Source organism: Natrix helvetica (assembly GCF_964273705.1).
Source record: "Natrix helvetica genome assembly, chromosome: 1".
NCBI lineage: Eukaryota > Metazoa > Chordata > Lepidosauria > Squamata > Natricidae > Natrix > Natrix helvetica.
The window spans coordinates 202,692,887-202,716,819 of NC_138548.1; the positions used below are offsets into that span (position 1 = coordinate 202,692,887).

At 39.6% G+C, this 23,933-nt stretch overlaps 2 protein-coding genes across 4 annotated transcripts; one reads left to right on the forward strand and one right to left on the reverse strand.

Moving 5' to 3' along the window:
- Positions 1-3,454: 3,454 nt before the first annotated feature.
- Positions 3,455-10,333, forward strand: SUV39H1 (SUV39H1 histone lysine methyltransferase). Its single transcript, XM_081938460.1, has 6 exons — positions 3,455-3,611; positions 6,751-6,896; positions 7,228-7,893; positions 8,631-8,777; positions 8,875-9,004; positions 9,421-10,333. The coding sequence occupies exons 1-6, from the start codon at positions 3,584-3,586 to the stop codon at positions 9,555-9,557; spliced, it is 1,254 nt and encodes a 417-aa protein (XP_081794586.1). The 5' UTR covers positions 3,455-3,583; the 3' UTR covers positions 9,558-10,333.
- A 3,177-nt stretch (positions 10,334-13,510) lies between these two features.
- Positions 13,511-23,671, reverse strand: WDR13 (WD repeat domain 13). Of its 3 annotated transcripts, XM_081939047.1 has the most exons (11): positions 23,653-23,671; positions 23,183-23,313; positions 20,872-20,958; positions 19,872-20,112; positions 19,289-19,398; positions 18,934-19,064; positions 18,091-18,398; positions 15,272-15,452; positions 15,047-15,188; positions 14,801-14,919; positions 13,511-14,592 (listed from the first exon to the last, which is right to left on the reverse strand). In XM_081939047.1, the coding sequence occupies exons 2-11, from the start codon at positions 23,257-23,259 to the stop codon at positions 14,408-14,410; spliced, it is 1,581 nt and encodes a 526-aa protein (XP_081795173.1). In that variant the 5' UTR covers positions 23,260-23,313; positions 23,653-23,671; the 3' UTR covers positions 13,511-14,407. The 3 variants fall into 3 exon arrangements, with proteins under 3 accessions (XP_081795173.1, XP_081795174.1, XP_081795175.1); XM_081939048.1 differs by lacking the exons at positions 23,183-23,313; positions 23,653-23,671 and adding an exon at positions 22,424-22,499; XM_081939049.1 differs by lacking the exons at positions 23,183-23,313; positions 23,653-23,671 and adding an exon at positions 22,211-22,361.
- Positions 23,672-23,933: the final 262 nt, after the last annotated feature.

The window sequence follows — 23,933 nt, forward strand, 5'->3', positions numbered from 1 at the left end:
CTCATAGTGAAACTTTATTTAAATTATTTGCACATATTTCAAAAAAATGCATTGGCACTAGAAAGGGGAACTGACTTCTATTCTTTACAACATATGCTTATTTACATTTTACCAGCATGAACTGATATGTACATATATGCATAAATACACACACACATACACACTTATATATACACACATATATCACATATGTACTGGAAATTATAGCATTTTCAATGGATTTGGTTGAGACATTCTTTTATTCCCAAAAGGGGGAGTGATTTGTCATTTATCTCTTAAACCAGCATTCTTAGGTCATATTAGACTTACTGGTTTTCCAGTCACTGGATTCAAATTACCACACAAAGAAGAATTTTACTATACTACCTGAGGTTATAGAAACTGTTTTCTGAATGGCAACAGGTTTGGAATGGGGACTATTGATTGAGAATAAGAGAAAATGGGAAAACTTCATTTCATGAACTGTTCAGGAAAAGAAAATTTACATTTATATGAATGTTTTTATTAGATTAAAAATAAAAAATCATTCTAAACTTAATTTGAGTTTACTTCTTAAAATATTGACTGAAATTCAATTGTCAAATTTCATGTTATACTCTTCTGATATAAGATATTGGCCATTTTAAAATAGTTTAATTGTAGAAGAGTTTGGATATTATTTAAGGCAATGAGGTGCCTTTATCTAGCTCCTCACAGTAAATTCAGGTTCAATTTTTGAAATTTTGGCATCATAGAGACTATTTAGACAATGTAAACAAGCATCACAAGATCCTTTCCCCCCCAATTCAAATAAACCACAATTTAAATCTTAGTTAGATACCTCAGTTGTTAAGTTAGATACCTCAGTTGTTAAGTTGTAAAGAAATGCCTTTTTTCAACCTAATATAAGAAAAGTCTTTGAAGACTGATTTACAGTCTTTTTAGGATGCTGAATTCTTCCAAGACAGCAGCTGAGAATATAGCACTTTATTCATAATTTTTTACAATTTAGAAGATCATGCAGTTCTAACACTGAATGGTAAAGATAACTATCCAATTTTACAGTGTGTAGAATCAGATCAGGGAGATAAAAAAACACAAGGGGTTAGAAATAATAACCCAAAGATCAAATGGAATAGCAGGACTGGAGCAAAATTGTTCTGACCAGTTGAAAATGAGTTGCCAGCAAATATTTCACTACCAGTTCAGTGCTGGTTAAGACATTTTTAAAATGGATCTTGGCACTCATGAGATCAAGCTGGGTGGGACAAGTTAAGATTTCATAATTATTTGAAGAGATGAAGAATGGGGAAATAAGATTGTATTATTTCACAAACTTTTAGTAACAAACACGGATTGTGATGCAAAAAGATATATATGCATAGGATTAGGATTCTATCACTACCATCTGTTCTCAAAGCTTGTAAATAAACCAATTGGCTATATTTCTTCTATAAGATTTTTAAAAAACACAAAACGGGAAGCAGCATTTCTCCAGGGCAGACTTCCCCAGTATGATTCCCTCTGTATGTATTGGATTATATTTTTACCAGTCCATTAGAATATTTAACTGTAATTTGAGGAAACAATACAAGTTTCATGCTAATACTGTTTGATGGCTTCAAATGGAATAAAACTACTTTAGACAACTTTATTTCTGATTTGAGGGCAAAAGAGGCAATAGTAGTGGTACAAATAGGAAATGCCAGATTTAATGGGTAATGGCTTGAGCAGTGCTCTTTATTTATTAATTGCAATTGACATATTTTCAGAGATTCTGAGCATATTCCAGAATTAATAAGATAAAAACAAAAATCAATTCATGTATCCATAATCAGTTTGATGCACTACCATTAATGATAGCATGATTTTATTTGTCCCCAAAGCCTTTCTTGAAAAGCTGTTTCTATATAGTTCATTTAAGAAATATTCAGACTAGCGTAATACATGCAGCTCATCTGAATACATAAGTGAATGGAAATGCAACAGCATGCTATGATGGGCTAAACAATGATGTACCAAATACCAGTATATAAATGTGTAATACTAATATAAGAAATGTACTATACCAAGAGTTAGGTTACACATTTTCCTGATCAAAAATTGCCCAAGATGTTAGATATACTCTGCCCATTGTCTTTGAAATTGCAACAATATTCCATGAAAAAAATGATAACTGCTCAAAATCCAACAGATTTGGGTTATAAAATGTAAGATTTAGTGGAGCTCTGTGTGAATGTGAAATGTGCATTTACAGATCATCCTCGACTTACAGCACTTCATTTAGTGACCATTCAGTTACAAAGGCATTGAAAAAGTGACCTATGACTTTTTCACACCTATGACTGTTGCAGTTTTCCCATGGTCACATGATCAAAATTTAAAATCTTGGCAACTGGTTCATATTTATGATGGTTGCAGTGTTCAAGGGTCATGTGATCACCTTTTGCAACCTTCTGACAAAGTCAATGGAAAGTCAGATTCACTAAACAACATTCACTTAACAACTGTGGCAAGAAAGGTTATAAAACAAGGCAAAGTTTGCTTAACAACAGAAATTTTGGATTCAATTGTAGTCGTAGGTTGAAGATTACCTGCATAGCATAAGTTTCTCTATTCTACACATATTTTATTTGCTGCTTTTTTCCTACAGTATTATTTTGCTAGCTGAGAAAACTTTCTGGAATCAAGTTGCTATCAAACAACTTTTATCTTTAATCACAAATTTGATTAGCTCTCTGTTCATATTAGGGAAAATTGTATTGTTCAGCAATGTGTACCTTTCATTAGTTGGGCTGAAACTGAGAAAAGTACTAAAGAAAAAATGTAACTTTAAAAAATAAATGGATGTTAGAAAATATTGTAATGATTGTAAAGAAGGGGAAAAAATTGGGCAACCACAACTAACTAGATAACATTTATTCCCTAACGGTCCCCAATGAAATTCAGCAGCACAAACATTTAATTAAATTAAGTGGGAACTCTAGCTGCAAGATGTTCCTCCACCCCCAATTCTTTAGTCTTCTAAATTCATGGTTTTTCCATGGCTGTATGGCAAAAAGGAAATGTAGTCAGGAACAAGGGTTGGCATTTTAAACACATCCAGAAACTGTCTCATAAACTATTAGGATCAATAACGTGAACATAATCCGTCAAACCCTCCCCCCTTTCCTCATTATAGCATACATGTTTGATCTACATCTTTTAGATACCCTCGTACTCCAGTGCAACTTTCAAACAGAAGAAGCTGTCCATTTGAATAATTCGCTTTCTATTTCGTATCTCCTCCTGTACGAGGCCAAGCTACCACACGCTTCAGCTTTGAACAGCGCCGGGAGGCGGTGCCAAAGTTTTACTTTTCCTTCGCGCCGAGCGGCAACCAGAACCTCATGCCTGGCGGGAGGAAACGAAGCGACTCAGCAAAGAAACCCGTGAAAGGCCTAGGAGGGTGGGGCCTAAGCGGGGCCCCGCGCTCCCCATTGGCCCGAGAGCCCGTTCCTCAAAAGGCGAAGCTTCGGAGGTTGCCTGGATCCGCCTCCAGCTCCCCTTCTTGTGAGATGAAAACTTTCTGGCAGCCTCGGTGGGTGGAGGGAAATAAAAAAAAATGTTCAAGATGGCGGAAAATTTAAAAGGTGAGCGAAACTAAGCAAGAGCGCGCCGGGCGTTGCGGCGCGAGGCGGCAAGGATTGAATCGAGCGGGAAGCGGGGGCTGCCGCGAGGGGAGCAGCCCGTGGCCGCCTCCGACGCGTTCTGGCGGGCGCGTGGCTGAGGCGGCATTCGGCAACGGCCGTTGAGGGGGGGGAGGGGGAGGAGGAGGAAGAAGAGGAAGAGCGTGCGAGCCGGCGTACGTGGCGCGGCCGTTCGGTTGCCTCGCGCCGCGGCCGACTTAAGGTAAATGATCGCGCGGCGAGCTAAGAAAAAGAGCAAAAAGGATCACGAGAGAGAAGCGTGGATCCCACCGTGGAATCGCGCCGCGGAAGTCCAGCACGTTGACTTCCTACAGTAACTTCTCCGCTTGTATCCCCGGCAATATTTCCTCACTTCGTTTTCAAAAAAAGAACCCCTTTTTGCCTGGTTTGGCTCCTTCGTTTTCCTTCACGTGTTGTATACTTTCATCCTTGTGCTTCCCGTTCCTTAAGAACAACTTGTTGCGCGTAGTGCTCCCTTCCCGTCTAAGAGCAGCAGCCCCTCTGCGGGAGGGAATCTTGTTCTGGAATAAGTTTTTCCTCACAGAACGAACTGACTGAAAGCAGTGATAATTTCAAGCTTCTGCCCTGTTAGACTGAATGCTCTTTTCCTTAACGCATATTTAGCCTGTTTTTCAGCTGGAAAGACTTCCAGAATGACTTTCAGATCCCTAATGAACAAGACGGACCTGTCATCGAAAAATCTGATTTTTGTATGAAACGCAGGCTTTAGAAATTAATATAGTTTAGGCAGTGCTGCATAAAGAACTCTACTTTAGACCTGTAGATGCGTTTCTCGCAACATGTGTTGAGTACCCTTAGAAGTGAAACCACATGGAGATGTTAAGGAATTTATGATAATTATTTTATTTTTCTTACTTTTCTGTTTTATTCAAGTTATATCCACGCATTTTAGTAAAAACAGCAAATTTTCTGGATAAACCTATGTTCGGTTTATCATTTTAGAAAGCCATCTTACAGTAACTACTAGGAGATGCATGTTTTTTAAAAATCACCCTCATGTTTTGGAACTCCCTCTCTATGGAGATTTAGTCTGATCTTTTCCCCCCTGGGTTTCAAAACAGCATTTAAAAGACATGGTTTCTAACTTGCCCAGGATGAAGACATGCTTTCACTGCACATGCTTTCACTGCTGGGATGAATTGGTGGATACATAACTTAGTCTTTTGTTTTTAATCCTTTATGAGGCTGTTGAGTTTTTTAAAATTATTTTGTTTAGTGAGATTATTTTTATTGAAGTATTTTTCCCTAGGATGTTTCTGATAACTGCTCAAGTCTTGCGGAAATGAGTGGCCTAAAGATTTAAAATAAACATAAATGTAACATACAATGTGTCTATGTATTTACTATGTTAAATATGAATTGAATTCTATTGATGAGACATCTGTTAGCATTTATATATACGGTTGAGTGAAATGAGCCTCATCTTGTTTACATTTCAACATAATGTACATTCGTGCCACTGGCACAGAGTTGTTCTTCACAATGCAGTTGCCACTACCAAACGTGGTTGCATTTTATAGCTTGCCCAAGAATTTGGAGTAGATAACAATGTGTTACAGGTAATTATAATCCGATCTCAGCTTTATCCATCTGAAGTTGTGCTAGTCATCTAGCGATATTACCTTTGTAAAAAAAATTAGGATTCTGTAAGTGAAAAACAAAACATTTGAATAAAGCAGCTTGATAGTTTTGTAAATTATTTAAATCTTGATAAATATAGGATTTGGTTATTCTTATGCTAGAATGCTGAATTGGAACTAGAGTTCACAAAAATTATATAAATTTGTCTTATTTTATTTGACATACTTTCTAGGATATTAGCCCATTTTGGAAATTCCAGTGATTTGTGAAAATGTTATGTACAATATAAAAAATAATTTTCTGAAAAAGGTCCCTAAAAAGATATGCTTTTATTTTAGGTTCTTTTTTTTTTATAAAATGAGAAATAATTCTTGTTGTAGTTTTAAAATATGTTAGGTAGCTCTGTACAAAAAATGACTGGGACATCTTAAGTTCAGTTATTATTCTTCAGGGTTTATCCTCCTTGCAGACAGCTGCTTACTTGCATTCTTTTAGAGAAGCGTTGAACCCACTTGGAGGTTTATCTGCTATTAGGTCACCTGAGTATTGCAAATGGGTGTTGAGCCTTCTTTGGAACTATTAAAAGGACTGTTGTAGGCTGGAGATGCCGGTAGATGATGTAATATGATATCATTGTTAACAGAGAGGGAGGGATACGACATCATTTATCACCAGTCTACAACATGGTTCTTTCAACAGTTCCAAGAAAGCGGAATACCCATTTGCAATATTCGGCTGATCCTGATGACACAGATAAACCTTCAGGTGACCTCACACTTCTAAAAGAATGCAAATGACCAGCTGTCTGCAAGGAATATAAATCTTTCTATTCCCCACCATCCAGTCACAGCTGAAAAAGCTTCTTGGATTAGAAACAGAACGTCTTCAATGAAAAACAAGAAAGTCCAGTTGCCTCTTGAAAAAGCACCTTTGACACAAGTAAATACAACTTTTGCTGTGAATTCAAAGGTGACTAATCAAATGCAGCAATCTGCAAACATAAGCCTAGCAAGATTTACTTTAATAAAACTCTCTTAAGATTTGGAAATTGAACAATACAAAATCTAGGTGAATTTAAATTCTTAAATTTAAATTATTTAATTCTTACATTACAATTGAACACAGTTCATAATGCTTTTATGTCAGTCTACGACATTTGGGGAGTCATTTTTTTTTGTTACTCTAAATAGCCACTTTACTGCATATCATCATTACATGAATCAGTTTACTAATAAGTCCAGATGTTTCTTAACCCATTCCTATTTTAATAACTGTAGGGTACTAAAAATTATTGTCACATGGCTGTTTTGAAATATTCTTTCTGCTATTCTCTATATCTCTGTAATATGTGTCAGGCTACATATAAAGAATCTTTCCTGTAATTATTTGGTTAGTATGTTTTGCAGGGTTATTCAGATAACTTAATATTTTTTTAAAGTAAACTATTTTAACAGTGAATGTCTACTCTTATCCTCCACAGAGTGTACTGTTTGCTGCAAGTCAACTTGGTCCAATCTGCAGGATCTTTGTCGATTGGAGAAGGTGTGTTGCCCTTCCTTGGGCATTACTAAAAAAAACCTCAGTGATTTTGAAGTAGAATATCTATGTGATTATAAGAAAATCCAGGTGAGTTTCTTGGATTTCCCCATAGTTTTAATCTTTCCTTTTATATGACCTAATCTTCACCAGGTCTCTGTTGACAGAGTGCCTGTATTGACATTTTCATAATTTATACTTTCCTTCTTTCTGTTCTCCCCCCTTTTAACTAGTGTTCTTTTCTTTAAGAAATTGAGAATGATAGGATGGGATGATGGAAATGCTATGTAGTATACCTGGATTATATCTTTGGATTTTTGTTTTAGTGAAGAAATTCTAGGAAATGTCATTTTCTGGGCTTTTTTCTAGGAAGAAAATTGTAAAATGGTAGACTTACAGTTTGCTCTGTTATTTTACTCAGGATGAGGAATTCTACCTGGTGAAGTGGCGGGGCTATTCTGATTCAGAGAATACCTGGGAGCCCCGAAAGAATTTGCGATGTATCAGTATACTCAAGCAATTCCACAGGGACATAGAACAGGCATTGATCCGGCGTGGTAGCAAACTCAAAAAGAATATGCGCTTACTTGATCAAGGAATTTCCAATTATTTGGTTCAGAAGGCCAAACAGAGGCGAGCTTTGCAGCATTGGGAATATGAGCTTAATGCCAAGCGCAACCACAAGGGACGAATTGCGGTAGAAAATGAGGTGGACTTGGATGGGCCTCCCCGGGACTTTGTCTACATCAATGAATATAAAGTTGGGGATGGTATCACTCTCAACCAGGTGGCTGTAGGCTGTGAATGTTCGGACTGTCTGTCAGAAGCAGCAGGAGGATGCTGTCCTGGTGCTTCACACCATAAATTTGCCTATAATGAGTTGGGCCAAGTAAAGATCAAGGCTGGCATGCCCATCTATGAGTGCAATTCTCGCTGCAACTGTGGTATTGATTGCTCAAACCGTGTAGTACAGAGGGGCATTCGTTATGACCTTTGCATTTTCCGGACAGATAATGGACGTGGCTGGGGTGTACGTACATTGGAGAAGATTCGCAAGCACAGCTTTGTCATGGAGTATGTTGGAGAGGTAAGGCTGAGCCAGTATGATACATAAATTTTGTTGATTCCGAATCCAAATGGAATCTTCTCCAAATCATACCAGATAAAAATAGGTACGGTACTGTATAATTACAATTCTTTATTCAAAGCAAACAATCAATATTGTGCTAAACCATGGTTTAACAAGCTATAGTGACTTGAGGCACATATAAGAGTAATCTTTTAATTTCAATTTCCCATGAATCTGGGAAAAGATGTTTGATCTCGTAAATTATATGGTTTAACTAATTGGAAAGAAAAGGAAAGTTAATACACAGATCTTGTTAACTAATTATCTCAGATATGTTAGCAGTGAAAAGCACTTCTGATCATGGTGAGCTGTTCAATGGTAGTTGGGAGATATTTTGGCGCCTCCTGCTGGATTTGCGGCATATAGAAGCTTGAATGGATGAAAGCAGCGCAACAGACCTGTCCAACATGTTCATTTCATTTAAACTGTAAGAGTTTGATCATCAAAATAAAGAATTTGTATTCTTTGGGAATTTGGGAGTGTTTTCACATCTTCACATTAATCAAAATGATAACACAAATACATTTACAGTCTGTTAGGATATATTCAGCACAGCAAAGCAACTGAACACCCCCCCCCCCTTAGAAATCCAAAAATGCAGAGGGATAACAGTAGTATATGATAAGAATCATAAGCAAAAGTAGACTTTTTATTTTATAGACTTTAGATTTTTATTTCTTCCACATCATTTCCAGATTATCACATCAGAGGAAGCTGAGAGACGGGGTCAGATCTATGACCGAGAGGGTGCCACTTATCTGTTTGACTTGGACTACGTAGAAGATGTATACACAGTAGATGCTGCCTATTATGGCAACATTTCACATTTTGTTAATCACAGTGTAAGTGCAATAAATTAATGAGGGAGCCTTGTACTCAATAATATTCAGAGCAAGATTTGTTTCACTTTTCACTCAACCTGGCATTCTCTGCTTCCAGTGCAACCCCAATCTACAGGTGTATAATGTTTTTATTGAAAATTTGGATGAACGACTGCCACGCATTGCTTTCTTTGCTACTCGATCTATCAGAGTTGGAGAAGAGCTCACCTTTGACTATAATATGCAAGGTAAGAAAGGAGATATTTGGGGAGAATTTGAGATGACTTGCGATTTGCCATAGTGAACTTGGGAGATAAAATTTAGGAAATAAGTTCCTATTTTCAACTATTCTAAATTCTGGTTGGACTTATTGTTTGCTCTAAAACAGTGGTTCTTAACCTATGGTCCATGGATCCCTGGGGGGGGGGGGGGCTGCAATAAAATCACAAGGAGTCTGCAAATTCATGAAAACATGATTGAGAAACACTGCTCTAAAAGATTGTTTCTATATTATGTGCAAGTTGCTTCTGGTTTTTGTCTCTTGAAGTAATATTTAAGAGTTAAAGGAACATAATTTCAAGTTTAGTCAATGAGCGAATAAGTTTGTTATCAGACGTAGAGATCTCTTTTATGAAATTTGATGCTAGATAAATGTCTTCCACAGTGGATCCAGTAAATGCAGAAAGCACAAGGATGGACTCTAATTTTGGCCTTGTGGGAAGTCTGGCTGGCTCACCGAAGAAGCGGATGCGAATTGAGTGTAAATGTGGCACAGAATCTTGTCGAAAATACCTTTTCTAGTTCTTTGCTAGTTTTTCTTGGAAAATGCCTTGTAAAGCCTGGATTGGAAGTCCAAGCTGGCTGTTGAAAGATTGCAGACCGAGGCTAAGAGTCAGGAACTTACCTGCTTGAAGAACAAATGATAAACGTTTAGAACTGCAAGGGCAGTAATCCACATTTCTTGTGCTATATAACACTGAATTGGCTGCTTCTGATTGCCTGATCAGAGTATTCCTATGGAAACATGGGTGTGGGGCAGTCTCTTCAGTAGGTGGACAGGTTGCTTGACTTTATCTTGCTGATGAGATGCTTGCTGGAAAAACTACAGCATAGAACAGAACTCCTTTCATAAATCTGTGCTTATTTTATCTCAACTACAGCTTACTGTTTAAAGCCTTAAATGCAAAGACAAGGAACAAGCTAATTTTTCAGGTTTTTGCCGAAGGACAAAAAATTTAATTTTCTGTAAGAAGCACTTCCTAGCCACCTTACTGGTAGGTGGGAAATCAAAGCCGTTTTCTTCTCCCTGTGCACAGATTTTGCATTACCTCAGTGTGCCATATGACTGTTATCCATCTTTACATAATTGCTACTTGAAGTCGCACTTAAAACCCATCATGGAGTAAAGCTCTATGCAATCTGAAAAAGCAACAATGTCATATTTTTTAATTAATGCATTTGTTTTTAAAGAAAATGTTTTAATTTTTTTTAATGGGTTGGGGCAAAAACTAGTTTCTGAAGATAACTGTATTTTGAAATATGTTATGAAGTTCTTGAATTATGACTGCTGAACTGAATTAGTTGTCTGGAGTCTTTATTTTGTGTTTTACAACTTACTGTTCCTTTAAAAAAATCACTGCAGTAATAATGTAAAGAGAATAGATTTTAGAAGCAGCTTTAGTCTAACAAATGGGAGAAACATGTAATCAGTTGCAAAATCAAATCACCTGCTTTTGGGCTTCAGTTTTTGTAAACATAAAAGATGATATTGTGGAGCAGGAACATGTTTGGCACAAAAAAGTAAGGGCTTAATTTATTTTGTTTTAATAATAAATTGGAATAATATAATTGGAAATGAATATTTGAGCCATTGAATCCAAGCCCCTGCTCAGTCCCAAATCAAAATGAAAGCATCCCTGACAAATATCTATCCAATCTTTGCTTGCATATATCCAATCAAAGGGAGTTCACCATCTCTTAGGATAAAAGTTTTCATTTTTGAATGCCCTTACCTTTAGGAAGTTTTTCTGACACTTCAACTGGAAAATGTCTTCTGGTAATTTTAGACCAATTATTTCAGGTCCTTTTTCTCTGGGACAACCAAGAAGAGATTATGACCACTTATTAGCATACTCCAAATATCATAAAGGGTAACAATTATAACCTTATAACTTTTTAAAAACTAAACATTTACTCATTCTTTATTACTGCGATGTAGACCCATTTCTATGCCCTGATTATCTTTACATCTTTTTGCACTTATTCCAGTGTATCTAAATCCTTTAAGTGTTGTGCACAGAAAGAGATACAGATCTGCACTATTTGTGAGATCTGAAAATTATATTCTACTGACGCAATTTGAAATGTTTTCCTTTTGAATTACATTACTGATTGATATCAATTCCACTTCCAAGACCCTTTTTGCACATACAATAGCTCCTCATCCTGCTCTGGCAAATTTGAATTTTCTTAAATAAAGGCGTGTTTCTGTATTATCGAATATTAGCTCTCCCACCCAATTTCATATCATTTGTAAATTTGGTGACTGTTCAGTCTATCTCTTTGTTCAAAATAATTGTCAAAACGGTTGATATGTACCTGGCTTAGGACTTAACCCTGCAATCCTCACTTTGTATTTCTGGATTAATTTTAAGGGCCCACTGTTAGCCTCCTTAAACATTACACCTAGTTCATATTTGTCTAGCTTAATAATAAGAATGTTATGTGATAGTTTAAATGCTTTACTGAAATCAAGATATATGAAATGTTCTCCATACCCCTATATTAAAACTGGATTTTTTAAAAAAACAACCCAAAATAAGCTTAGTCTGACAAGATTTCTTAAAAAATCTATTCAGACTTCTGCTGATTACATTAACATTTAAAATGCTGTTTTTGTTTTGACGCCCAGTGAGTGATAAAACTTGAACCTGTTAGGAAGAAAACAATCAACAAATAAAATGGGATGCTTAAAACTGTTCAAGGTGTATTTCCCCTATAGAAATTAGGGGAAAATAAGAGTGCTGGGTCCCAGTGTTCTTTTGAATATTTGTATTTAATGTAAAAGGTATATGAAGAAAAACATTTCAGGGATGACCTTTTTGAAATGAGCCTGGATTTAGCCATGTAAGCATCTCACGAACTGTATTCAAAAAGAATAGCAAAATGTGAGTACATGTTAATAGGTTTTTTTTTCTTTCAAATATGAAATATTTGGGTGTATTTTATTATCTGTATCGGAATACAGTCATTTTAGTAGGTAGTCACATTTTCCTTATTGGGGACCATACTTCTTACTTTAAAAAATATACTTTGGGGATGATAGTAATACAGATTTTTTCAGATTATAAGATGCACTGGATTTTAATACGCACCAAGATTTTGAAGAGGTAATTTTTTTAAAAAAATTATTTGCCCTCCCCGGTCCCCAGGAGCACTCTGCAGGCCTCCCAAACCCTCTGCACGCCATTTTTTTTTTTTTTTGCAAAATACAGGGCTTGCAGAGGGTTTGGGAGGCCTGTAGAGTGCTCCTGGGGGCCGGGGAGGGCAAAAACACAATTTTTGTAAAAACCCGTTTTCACTTGCTTTTGCTCACCTCAGCCCCCAGGAGTAATCTACAAGCCTCCCAAACCCTCTGCATGCCTTGTTCGTTGTGAAAAACAGGCCTGTTTTTCGCTTGTTTTGCCTTCCCCAGCCCCCAGGAGCACTTTGCAGGCCTCCAAAACCCTCTGCGCATCCATTTTAATGAAAAACGGGATGCGCGGAACGGGGTTTCGGGAGGCCAAAAATGCTGTATTCAATGTATAAGACACACCCAGATTTTCACCCTTTTTTGGGGGGGGGGGGAACGTGCATCTTATACTCCAAAAAAATACGGTAATTCTCCTTATTCTAGACGTGTACAATATGCTGAAATATAAATTAATCAATTTATATTTATGTGCTGTTGAAGACAAATCACTTGGTTATACCAACACGCTATCAGCAGACCTTGTGACATAATTCTTCTGAGTACATCCTCTCCAGCAACTAAGGGCATCACTGATTTCTTGTGGTTTTGTTTTCCTGGTATATATTATGTACATAGAGTGTTGTAACAGTCTGGTCCATTAAGACAGATTAAATGAAGACTATACAGTGACTGTCATGGGGTGAACATTCACCCACTCAATACTTCTGAAGCAATACACCATTGATGACTCCCCCCCATCCCTGGCACAATTCCGTGAAAAAGAACCAGTTTTAATTTAAGAGCAGTTTAAATGGTAGACTGCAGTTAACAGTTTATTAGAAATACAGCTGCATTATGTTAGAAAAACATACGTTTACCTAAACATACTTTCTGTTTGAAAGTCTCATGCTACTTTACATTCTGTTAACTTTATTTTTTTTCCTCCTAACATACCTTTCCTTTAGAGCTAAACTGATTTATGCATTTCAGACACCATTACCGTGTAATAATCTCTTAATCCTCTCAACTGTACTCAAAAATCTGTCAACTCTGCCTAATGCTATGCAATTTCATTGCTACAAAGATGTGACTGTCTTGCATGCCCATGGATATGATCCCTTTAGCTCAATCCATGGTTCTTGATAAGATTACCTAATTGTACTACTGTAACTCTCAATCTATTCCTTTGCCAGGTACCTGCCTGAAAAGCCTATGATTAAATACCGCTATTTTTTCCAGTGACAGTTAATTTACAGTTTCTTATGCACAGGAGAGAACAAAGCCAAAGAAAAATTGTAACAGCCACAATACAGAAAGTTTAATACAACAACCTTCCCTCTTATACCCCCGTTTCATGCATGCTGTGAAAGATGTAACAAAAATGCATTTTGCAATTTAAGTAGACCCGTTTCAGAACTTCATTTCTAAGAAAGCTCATTTCTGTGATATCAGGAATATGCTAATTATTTTGGTAGATTTCAGATGGCTTACTATACATTAAATACTTTGTTCATATCTGTGGCTTTCATACACAAAGGTTATATTAGGACAGTACTGTCAACTTGCTCTTGAGAAACATGCTAAAGCAAATATTCTACAACATACATTCTACTATATTGAAGAGCAGTCTATGCACAAATTTAATGCTGCAGAAGTCCATCAATTCAATTAACACGGGTTGATTTTCTTCATCTTCAATATCTTTTGTGTTACATTGTAGTGAGTGTGGTACTTTAACCCATGCTGTGCAAAATATATTTCCAGGAGGAAATGGAGCACTCTTCATATCGAAAAGTAGTTTCATGCTATCTAGGAAAAGGGGACTGAAACTAAATTAGGTTTCACATTCTTAGAAAAGAATCCTTGAAGTCCTAAACTTTATTATGCCAATTCATAAGCAGTTCCTGTAGCGCAATTGATCACATTCTCTTTCAGCAAAAGAACAGTAATCTGGATGGTGAAATCCATTAAGCCACATTTCACAGGATAAGTGGAATCCTTTGTACGCTGTACAAAATTTCACCAACTGAAAAGGAGAAAAGCAGTGGTCTCGTTGTATTATGGAAGTACGCTTATCAGGATGAAGAAGACATAAACCAACAATAGGAGGAAAGATTGGATCTTTTAATTCTCTTTGTCCGTTGTCCTCATAGCTGCATCTCCTATGTATTTTTCCTTTCACGTATCATAGAAAAATATGCTACTTCTGTTCTCTTTTCCAGACAATCACCATGCCTTTGGCATCACTGGATGCCAAGAGACTCTCATCACAGTTAAAGCTGACATCCAAGACTGCAGCGCTATGTCCTTGAAGTTTGTTAACAATAGCTTTGGTGGCCCGTTCCACGTCAAAGAAATACACACACATATCTTCACTTCCAGTCACTGAAATGCACAAAAATAAATGATTAGAATAAAACCTTCATTAAACATAGGCCCTTAATAAAGGAGGGGTCTTTAATTCCTTTTAACTCTATTAGAGTAAATCATGTGCAATGGAAAACATCAAAAGCCCAGGACTAGAAGAAGCTGCAGAGAACTGGCTCTGCTACATTATTTTTCCAATTACAGAACGGCCACACAAGCATCATACCAATGCAAGCGCCTTGACGAAAAGACATGAGGGGGCAGAAAATGCTGTGGACAGGATGTGAGCTCTGTTGTATTTGGAAACTTCTCTTAAGCTGCAATGTTCCTTCATTATCCACTACCCTGTCAGGAAAAGTAAAAGGAATGGTGTAAGCATGTATATATAAATGCATATGTTGCCCTTAAATGGGATTTATTAATATTCTTCATATACAAATAAAGCACGGCTTTTGGTGCAATAGCATCATACCTATATAACAATAGCTTGTTAATACATGCATTAATGAGGAGAGAGGGATCACGTGCTTCTCTGCTGATCCAGGAACGGGCTGAGATACTGGTGATAGAACTTCCTTCATTAACTATGAGGCGCTTGGCTTTGGTCAGTTTTCCTGCAAAAAATGAAATGAAGCAGAAACTGTCCGATCCAAGCTGGGCTGCTACCTATCTCTGCAGGGTCATCTTGGAAACTCACCTGTTGCCATGTCAAAGAGGAATGAGAATATGCTCCCTTTGTCATCTCCTGCCCAGAGGATGCGCCCAGAAGAATCAAAGGAGAGGGAGAGGACTCGGCCTGTTAGTTTGCTTGAGCCACCCTTCGCTTTTTTCCCTGTTGAGATGTTCATCACGTGAAGGTTGTGTTTTCCATTTCCCACCTGATGGATGGATAAAGAAATTAGTTTTTGTAGCTCGCACTAAACAAAATAGGAGGAACTAGCAACATACAGGGAGTCCTAACAACTGTGTTGCTTAGCGACTGTTTGAAGTTCCAAAGGACCTACCTGGGAGATACTTATAACCTGGATTTGAAGTCCCAATGATCAGGTGTCTCTCCCCCCCCCCCCCCAATGTTTACATGACTGAACTTTGGGTTATGCAGAATCCAATACGTACCGTATTTTTCGGAGTATAAGATGCACCTTTTTTCCTCAAAAGAGGCTGAAAATCTGGGTGACTCTTATACATCGAATGCAGCATTTTTTGCCTCCTGAAGCCCCCCCCCCTTCACCAAAATGGCCGTGCGTACCCTTACTGAGGTTTTCAGAGAGCTCCTGGGGGCTGGGGAGGGCAGAAATGAGCAGAAAATGGGCCTTTTTGCCCCAACCCCCAGCCCCCAGCCCCACTCTATAAGCCTCCATAAGGCTATGCATGCAATTTTTGTGGCAAAAAAACGGCCCGTTTTTGTGAAAAAAATGGGCTGTTTTTGGGAGGTTTGCAGAGTGCAAAAACTTTTTTCCCCCTTTCGGAAAGCTCTTTAGTTAAAGTGATTGATGAGAATTAGATTGATCAAGTGCTGTGCCAGCAGAAACAAAGTCTTAGGTGCTGCAGATTGTCAGTGATTTCTTCCTCCAGCACATGGATAAATACACCTGGAAACATCTACCTACCTACCTACTCACTCTCTCTCCCTACCAATCTACTGTATTTCTCTCTCCCTAGCTATCTACTGTATTTCTCTATCTCTTTCTATTTCTCTCTCTCTATTCCTCTACCGTGTTTCCCCGAAAATACAACCTGTCCTGAAACTAAAGCCTTGCGACATTTTTCGCATGCGTAAAAATATAAGCCCACCCCCGAAAATAAGCCCTCTGGATAATCCCCCCCCCTCTGACCAGGCAGAGCACCGCTTGCCGACCTAGCGGTATCCCGAAGGCACCAAGCCACGGGAATGAGGTGGGGGCAAAGGCGCTTGCGTTGCTTGGTGCTTTCGGGGTACCGCTAGGTCGGTCAGCGGCGCTGTGCCCAGCTGAAGAGGGGGGGGTGTTGCTGGGCAGCTGCTCTCTTGTGAGCGGGCTCCCGAAGAGCCGGGCACAGCCTCAGGGTCGAATGGCTGTGTGTGCTGTCGCAGCAGCAACGCAGCAGCCATGAGGTGACCAAGCTTATGAGCAGCCGCCCGGCAACCCCCCTTTCCAGCCGGGTACAGCACGGAGTATGGATGCCGCTCTGGAAGTACACTCTATGGTTGTGGGCTGCAGATTGTACAACCATAGAGCGTACTTCCAGAGCGGCATCCATACTCCGTGCTTTGAAAAAAAAAACCAAGTGGCAGACAGCGCCAGCAGCGGAGATGCCCTTCGCACGAGCGGGTAGCGGAAAAGCCGCTGCGCAACTCCCCTCTCCAGTCATGCAGAGCTCCATTCACTCACCTAGGGGCATTCCGAAGGCACCCAGCCATGGGAGACGGAGGGCGGTGCCTTCCGGGTACTGCTAGGTTGGTCAGCGGCACTATACACGGCTGGAAAGGGGGGTTGCCGGGCGGCTGCTCATAAGCTTGGTCACCTCATGGCTGCTGCGTTGCTGCTGCGACAGCGCAACACAGCCATTCGACCCTGAGGCTGTGCCCGGCTCTTCGGGAACCCAGTCACAAGGGAGCAGCCGCCCGGCAACCCAAAAATAATAACCCCTCCCCTTTAATAAGCCCAAGGCCATATTTCGTGGGTCAAAAAAATATAAGACCCTGTCATATTTTCGGGGAAACACGGTACCTACCTACCTTCACCCTCTCTCTCTCTCCCTACCTAATGTATTTCTCTATTTCTCTCTCTATTCCTTTATCTACCTACCTACCTACTCTCTCTCTCCCTACCTACCTACTGTATTTCTCTCTCTTTCTCTCCCTCTGTATCCCTCTATCTACCTATCTACTTTTTTTTTATTTTGCCTCTTCAAAACTTTGGTGTGTCTGATGCGTCTTATACTCTGGTGCGTCTTATACTCTGAAAAATACGGTAATCACATTTTACAAAGTTTTTCTCCCAAACCAGCATTTACTTCATTTGCGGCAAAACCACAATCATAGTGAACCACTAGTTCACTTAATGTCTGCTGCATTTGCTTAACAACTGTGATTCTCTTAACGATCGCCACAAGAGAGGTTGTAAAATCAGGTTGGTCATGTGATTATGATTGTCACAAGTTATGATTGGGCTGGGCTGGGGTCCCTGAAAATAGAATTAGAATGATAACCCTTCTAAATGGAATTAAAATTGAAACCCTAACCCTTATAACGCCCCACCCCTATCTTCATAAGAGAGGTGGATTAAGTTGGGGGAAGGGGTAATTTAATGTTTAACTTTTTATAACCAGACCCCTTTACTGTCCCCTCTCTCACATTAGAGAAGAATCAGAATATCAATGCTTTTAAATCGTTTAGTGCATTCCTTACTTGCATCATGGGAATAAAGTTGAGTAATAAACTCCAAGGTAAGCTGTTTCTGGAATGTCAAAGGGCCAATTTCTCATAATACATACTCAGGAGAGAAAAGGAAAGCATATCATTATTACTTCACTCACCACGGTGAGATTATTATTCATAGGTTGAAAAGTACAGCAAAGTAGCTCAGAAGCGTCTGGATCTGGGATTTCCCGGATACACTTGCCATCCTCTGTAGCCCAAATGCGCATCGTGGCATCAAGTGAAGTGGAAACGATGATGTCATTGGAGAGAGACCAAGCAAAGTCCGATACCCCCCGGCTGTGTCCTTTCAGCACTCGAAGCACCACAGGGGGAGTGGGTACTAACTGACACACTGAAATGGTGCCATCTAGAGAGCAGCAGGCTAGTAGGTGTTTGTCGTCATTGGCAAACTGAACTTTAGGCACTGAGGAGGAGGAGGGGGGGGGAAGAGAAAAATCATTCGATTGATATTGGACTATCCGGAGTGTTGTATATTATTCTGGATTTTTCTTATGCTATTTCTTCTTGCATCAATACAATTATCAAATTGGTTGAGGAATATCTTTAGTGTGGTGGAGCAAAGAGGGCACTCTGTTAAGCTACCAGACTTCAATATCTTAAGCATCTACTTAGCAGCATTGATTGCCACCCTGATGTTAACCTTCCTCAACTAATGTGGCCACAGCTGAAGATTTTGGACAGCAGGGGAAATTTGGGGGCAGCTATTACAAAGTCTTTCTCAATATTTCATTTCCCATAGTTCTTACTCTTATCCCCCCAAAAGGCAAGAATCGTAATAAACTCTTTTTTGGATAAGGGACTCGATCAATACTTAGTATCCATCTTTTTTTTTTTTTTGCAAATAATAATATACATGCCTTTTATTGTGTTGACAGACAGAAGAAAGAGGTTTAGCAGTGCCTTTACGTGGTGGATTGTTATATTCTTCCTCTACTCACCAGCTTCATCCACATGCTGGTCAAAGATATGATACATGCCAGCAAAGGCATAGTTCTCACTTAGTGTAGTATCCCCAGCCATAGCACGACTAGCTTCAGCCACTGAAGTGGGGACAACACTCCCTGGTGATCTAAAGAAGAGAAAAATATAAACTGACAGATCATCAACAGAAATGGGGCAGAGACAAGGCAACCCTAAAGAACCTTTATTCTTTGATTAAATATACCGGACTCACAACATTGGCTATCACCAGCCTTTTCTGATTAAAACTTTCAAAAACAAAAAAAAAGTAACATGCAGCAAGTGAACAGACTGACTAGAACATGGGACCTTTTTCTCTAGCTGGCTTTATACCTTTCATCGTAGGCAGCTCGGTTCATTTGAGCTTGCAGCTGATAGGAACCTCGGCTGACAGAGCGGCGGTGGCCTCGGGCACCCAGTGCTCTTGGGTCATCATCAAAATCCTATTGTTACAACACATAATTTTTACATTTTAAGACAGAAATTTCTTGGCAGACACAATGCTAAGGGAAGAAATGGCCAAGCTTGTCCCTAGGGATTCTGGATTGGAAACAATAGCAATGAAATGTCAGTGATATATTAGGTAGCATAGTATTGACAAATTCTGTCTTGTCCTTTCCTCTCCCCAATTCTTGTTTGGATATTTTCAAGTTCTTGTGACTAGAAAAGTGTAAATAATTTCTAAGAAACAAGGTGTTGCTTTTTTAATTCTTTCAAATGGTCTAGGCTAGGTAGGGTTACTCTTTTTTCCTGTTATACCAAACGTCTTTGAAACACAGAATCAGAATTATGCAAGACTGATTCAATGCAATTAAGTTTTCCAAGCTTTTATTTAAAAAAAAAATTCTTCATTATCCCAGAACTGAACTGATTATCATCAGACTATTTTTAATATGCAAAAAAAAAAACCAAGTACCTCCATGCGATCAAGTGTAGTGCGACTGCTTCGGACGATGCTGTTGCTATAGGCTCGAAAGCTGCTCTGTTCTGAGAGTGGGCCGTAGCGCTGGGCCAGAAGCTGACTGCGTAGCCGCAGGTATTGCTTACGAAGCAAGGGATCGAAGCCTGCTTTAGCGTTGTCCCGCAGCAACTGGCTTCGTCTGCGGATGTATTGTGTACGGAACTGAGGGAAGTTTGGGGTGCGGTATGCGTTGTATCTGCAAGACAAGATGATGCATTAGCTGCCTGAAACCTCAGCCAATAGTGTCCTTGTTGAATTTAACTTTCTCTTTTGCTTAGCATCATTTTGAGTTTTCATTAACCAAGAGAGTATAAAATTCTCTGCAGCTCAAAGTCCTATGCTCATCTCAGTACTGTGCTGTAATCACATGTCAGTATGCATTTAAGTCCACTAAATGAAAAATACTGATTTAGAATAAAGTTCCTTCATTGCTCTTTCCCCATCAGATAAATCTTCCCTCTCTCAAATGAAAACACTTTGTTCTCAAAAATCAAGATGGCAGAGAGCTTTTTTTCCCCATTTCTCAGGTCATATCCTCAATGTTAATTCCTAAACTCATAATGTAGTACTAAACTATAATCTGTTAATAGGAATAAAATCTCTAATTTTATGAAGCTGTGTTCTCAATAATGTACTTCCCTGAAGAGCAACTAAGAACAATCTGTTCTGTACCCTTAACTTATTTGTAAGCATGTATGCTAGAATTATATCTTGCATTTTTTGTTCAGAAGCTCAAGATAATATAGTTCTCCCAATTCACTCCATAACAACAATCCTGTGAGGTAGAGTAGGCTGAGAAACAACAATTAAGTCTGATAGGTGGTTTCATGGCTCAATGTACATGAGCCTGGTTCCCAGGTGATGCCAATCTAGCATCTTAACTACTACACCATACTGGCATACTTCCTTTTCCTTGTTGCTCAAGCCACCTATGCATCCAACCTAGGAGCCTCACCGTGCATCTACAGCCAATACTTGTTGCCACACTGCTGCCATGCCCCACACCGCCACTGGTTGCTCAGGGGTACTGGTAACTGGGTGCCTGCAGTCAGAAGAGTACAAAGAACTTAAGGGTCGGAGAAGGGCTTACAATGGGAAACAGTGTAATATAGTTCCATTTTTCAATATGCAGGGTTTCAGCTCTACAAATCGCTAGGATCAAATTCATGTATTCAGGATGTCCATCTTTTGTTATACATTTATTTGTTTATCAAATTTATACAGTAGCCCACCTCACCAATTCTGGGCAGCAAACAAACAATTTGATAAAAACAACAGATGTAAAACCATCAAATATAAACAGCAGAGAAACTACATCTCCCGAGACCCACCAAACGTAGATTCATAACCAATGGTCCCTATGCAGAATGCGTACTCTGCCAGATCTGATAGGCTGATATAAGAAGTCTGATAAATTTAAGCAAAGACAACAATCAGAGAGAACAGAAAATGTACATTTCAATGCACTGTAAGGGTTCTGCAGCAGGCTCTTGACAAATTTCAACAAATGACAATATATATATATATAGCTGAATGCCAATTGTAAATCACAGACTTATTACTGCACATTTCCACCCTCACTTCCACCCAGAGGAAAGAAATATTAGATTTTAAATTGAAGAGCAGGGATGCGTCCCCACTCCTCACCCACCCCATACTGGCAACTACAACATAAGAGTCAATGAAGGCCTGACATTTTTTCATGATTCCACAACAGCAGTAACAAAACTGATTCAGGCCTGCCCTCCCTCTTCTGCATTTATGAATGTTGATCTAACACATCTGGAGGAATCAGTTTTGGAAGACTGCATTAAAGAATCCGCACTCCAGTAATCTTCACACCGCAGTTGGGCAAAAGGGTTATTTGCTTTTTAATTAGGAACTTAGCCATGCTGACAACAGCATATCTAAATTAGTCAAATCCAGGCCTCCATAGGGCCTTGTGTGAGCTGTACCATTTCTTCACCTCTCTCCAAACAGCATCCTATTTTTGCCAGAAAGATTGCCTAAAGCAGCCCAAAGGACAGAGGTTGGCAAAAGGGCCGATTCTCTATCATATGTTATTATTCTGCCAATGACAGACAACACTCTACAGTGGTCTATGGGAGGGGGGGGAGCAGGAGAAAAATGGAATCATGCTCAAGGAATGTTAGGGGGGAAAGACAATCATGGCAATCCCATTGATTAGATGGAAGAGGAAGGAAGGGGAGATGCTTTTCGTGGTAGAATGGAGTCAGTTCCCCCCCTCCCCTCCCCGGGGAGAGAGAAGCGAAGAGGACCGGGAGGGAACACACCTTCCAAGGGAGGCAAAAACCACCAAGTCTCCATGGTGACCACAACATTAGAAAGGAGAGGCCAAAAGACGATGGAGAAGCATCAAGACTGTCTGGTCTCCATGGCGACAGGCCCCGGGCTGTCTATTATGGGGTGCCTGCGGAAAAAATCAGCAGCCGGGGATGAGCTGCAATCTGAAAGGTTTCGGGGAAGTTGTATCAGGATCATCGTACCTGAAGCGGCTCCCGGTTTCGGCTGCGGCGGCAGAGAGAACATCGGAAGGGAAAAAAGAGGGAGGGAGGCGGAGTCCGGATGGCTTCAGCCCAGCGGCGGTGGCCGCGGCGCATGCGGGCGTCTCCGTTCCCTCCCTCTGGGCGCGCCAAGGAAGAGCGGAGGCTCAGTAGGAGGGAGCGAGCGAGCAAGGTGGACATTAGGAGTAGTAACTACGGTCGTGGCTGCGCGCCTCCTCGAAATAGTGGCCGCAGATAAGCCAAGGAATAGATCCCGAGAGGGATTGGAATGATTCACAAGGCTACCATTTATGCATATTCCTCTTAAAATTATTTTCACCTTTGGGTGAATGGCCGCCCTCCGGAGGAAAACAAGGAAGCAGGATCTACTTACACGATCTACTACTACACGGTCTAAACACTACTCTTTGCCTATTGACGAAGTAGAACAGTCACAGTGGTTTAAACCTCCCGACCTGAGAAATGCCAGGCTTTACATGCAAACACAAAGATTAGATAGATGATAGATAGATAGATAGATAGATAGATAGATAGATAGATAGATAGATAGATAGATAGATAGATGATAGATAGATAGATGATAGATAGATGATAGATAGATAGATAGATAGATAGATAGATAGATAGATAGATAGATAGATAGATAGATAGATAGATAGATAGATAGATCAGGGAGCCAACTGTGTGGTAAAGCTTGGCAAATTACCCACTTGAGACTGCATGATCTCATAAGGAACTTACTGGAATTTCCTCCAGCCTCGAATGTCACAGCTACTGCCACTCAGGTTACTCTTTTGCTTCTCCAGTGTCCTAGCCATAGCTGGTTCAGATTCCAGGGGAAAACACTGTCCCGGCTAGGTTGCAATCTGGGCCTTTATAGAGAGGGTGGAGTTGTTTTCAAAATCCAACAGTAAAAGAGGCCCAACTTCATTCCTGTTGTATCTTCTATCTCACCTAGAGAACCTGACTAGCTCTATTAACCTACAGCTCCACCCATCCTGCTTCTCTAGTGAACCACTCCTATTCCCACTTTTTCAGAAACGCAATCTCATTGATTTTCAGCATTTACCCTATCAGCCAGCACCTTAGAACCTCAGAAAGGCAAAGGTATAACTAAAGTTTACACATTAATTATGTCTTGGAGACAAAAAATGGAGTTCAATGCTTATTTTCTAGCAAGGAGAGAAATGGAGAGCCAGTAATTCCATGACCTTTTGACTGGGAGTAAGCCAGATTCTTCCAAACGGGTCTCCTCTAGAGATTTGATTAGTGCTATTCGCTCCCACCCAGCCTCAATGGGAGTTGCAGTCCACAGTATATAGAGAACATCTGATTGAGAAAATCTGAAGCTTAAAGCATCCTTTGATTATACAATGCGAGACGTTAAAAATAACTGTACAGCTGAGTTGTATGGAAAATGTGGTTTTAAAAATCCATAAGTGAAATCTGCCTTTGTCTCTTCGGTTCTTATGGCCACTGTTATGAAAGTGCT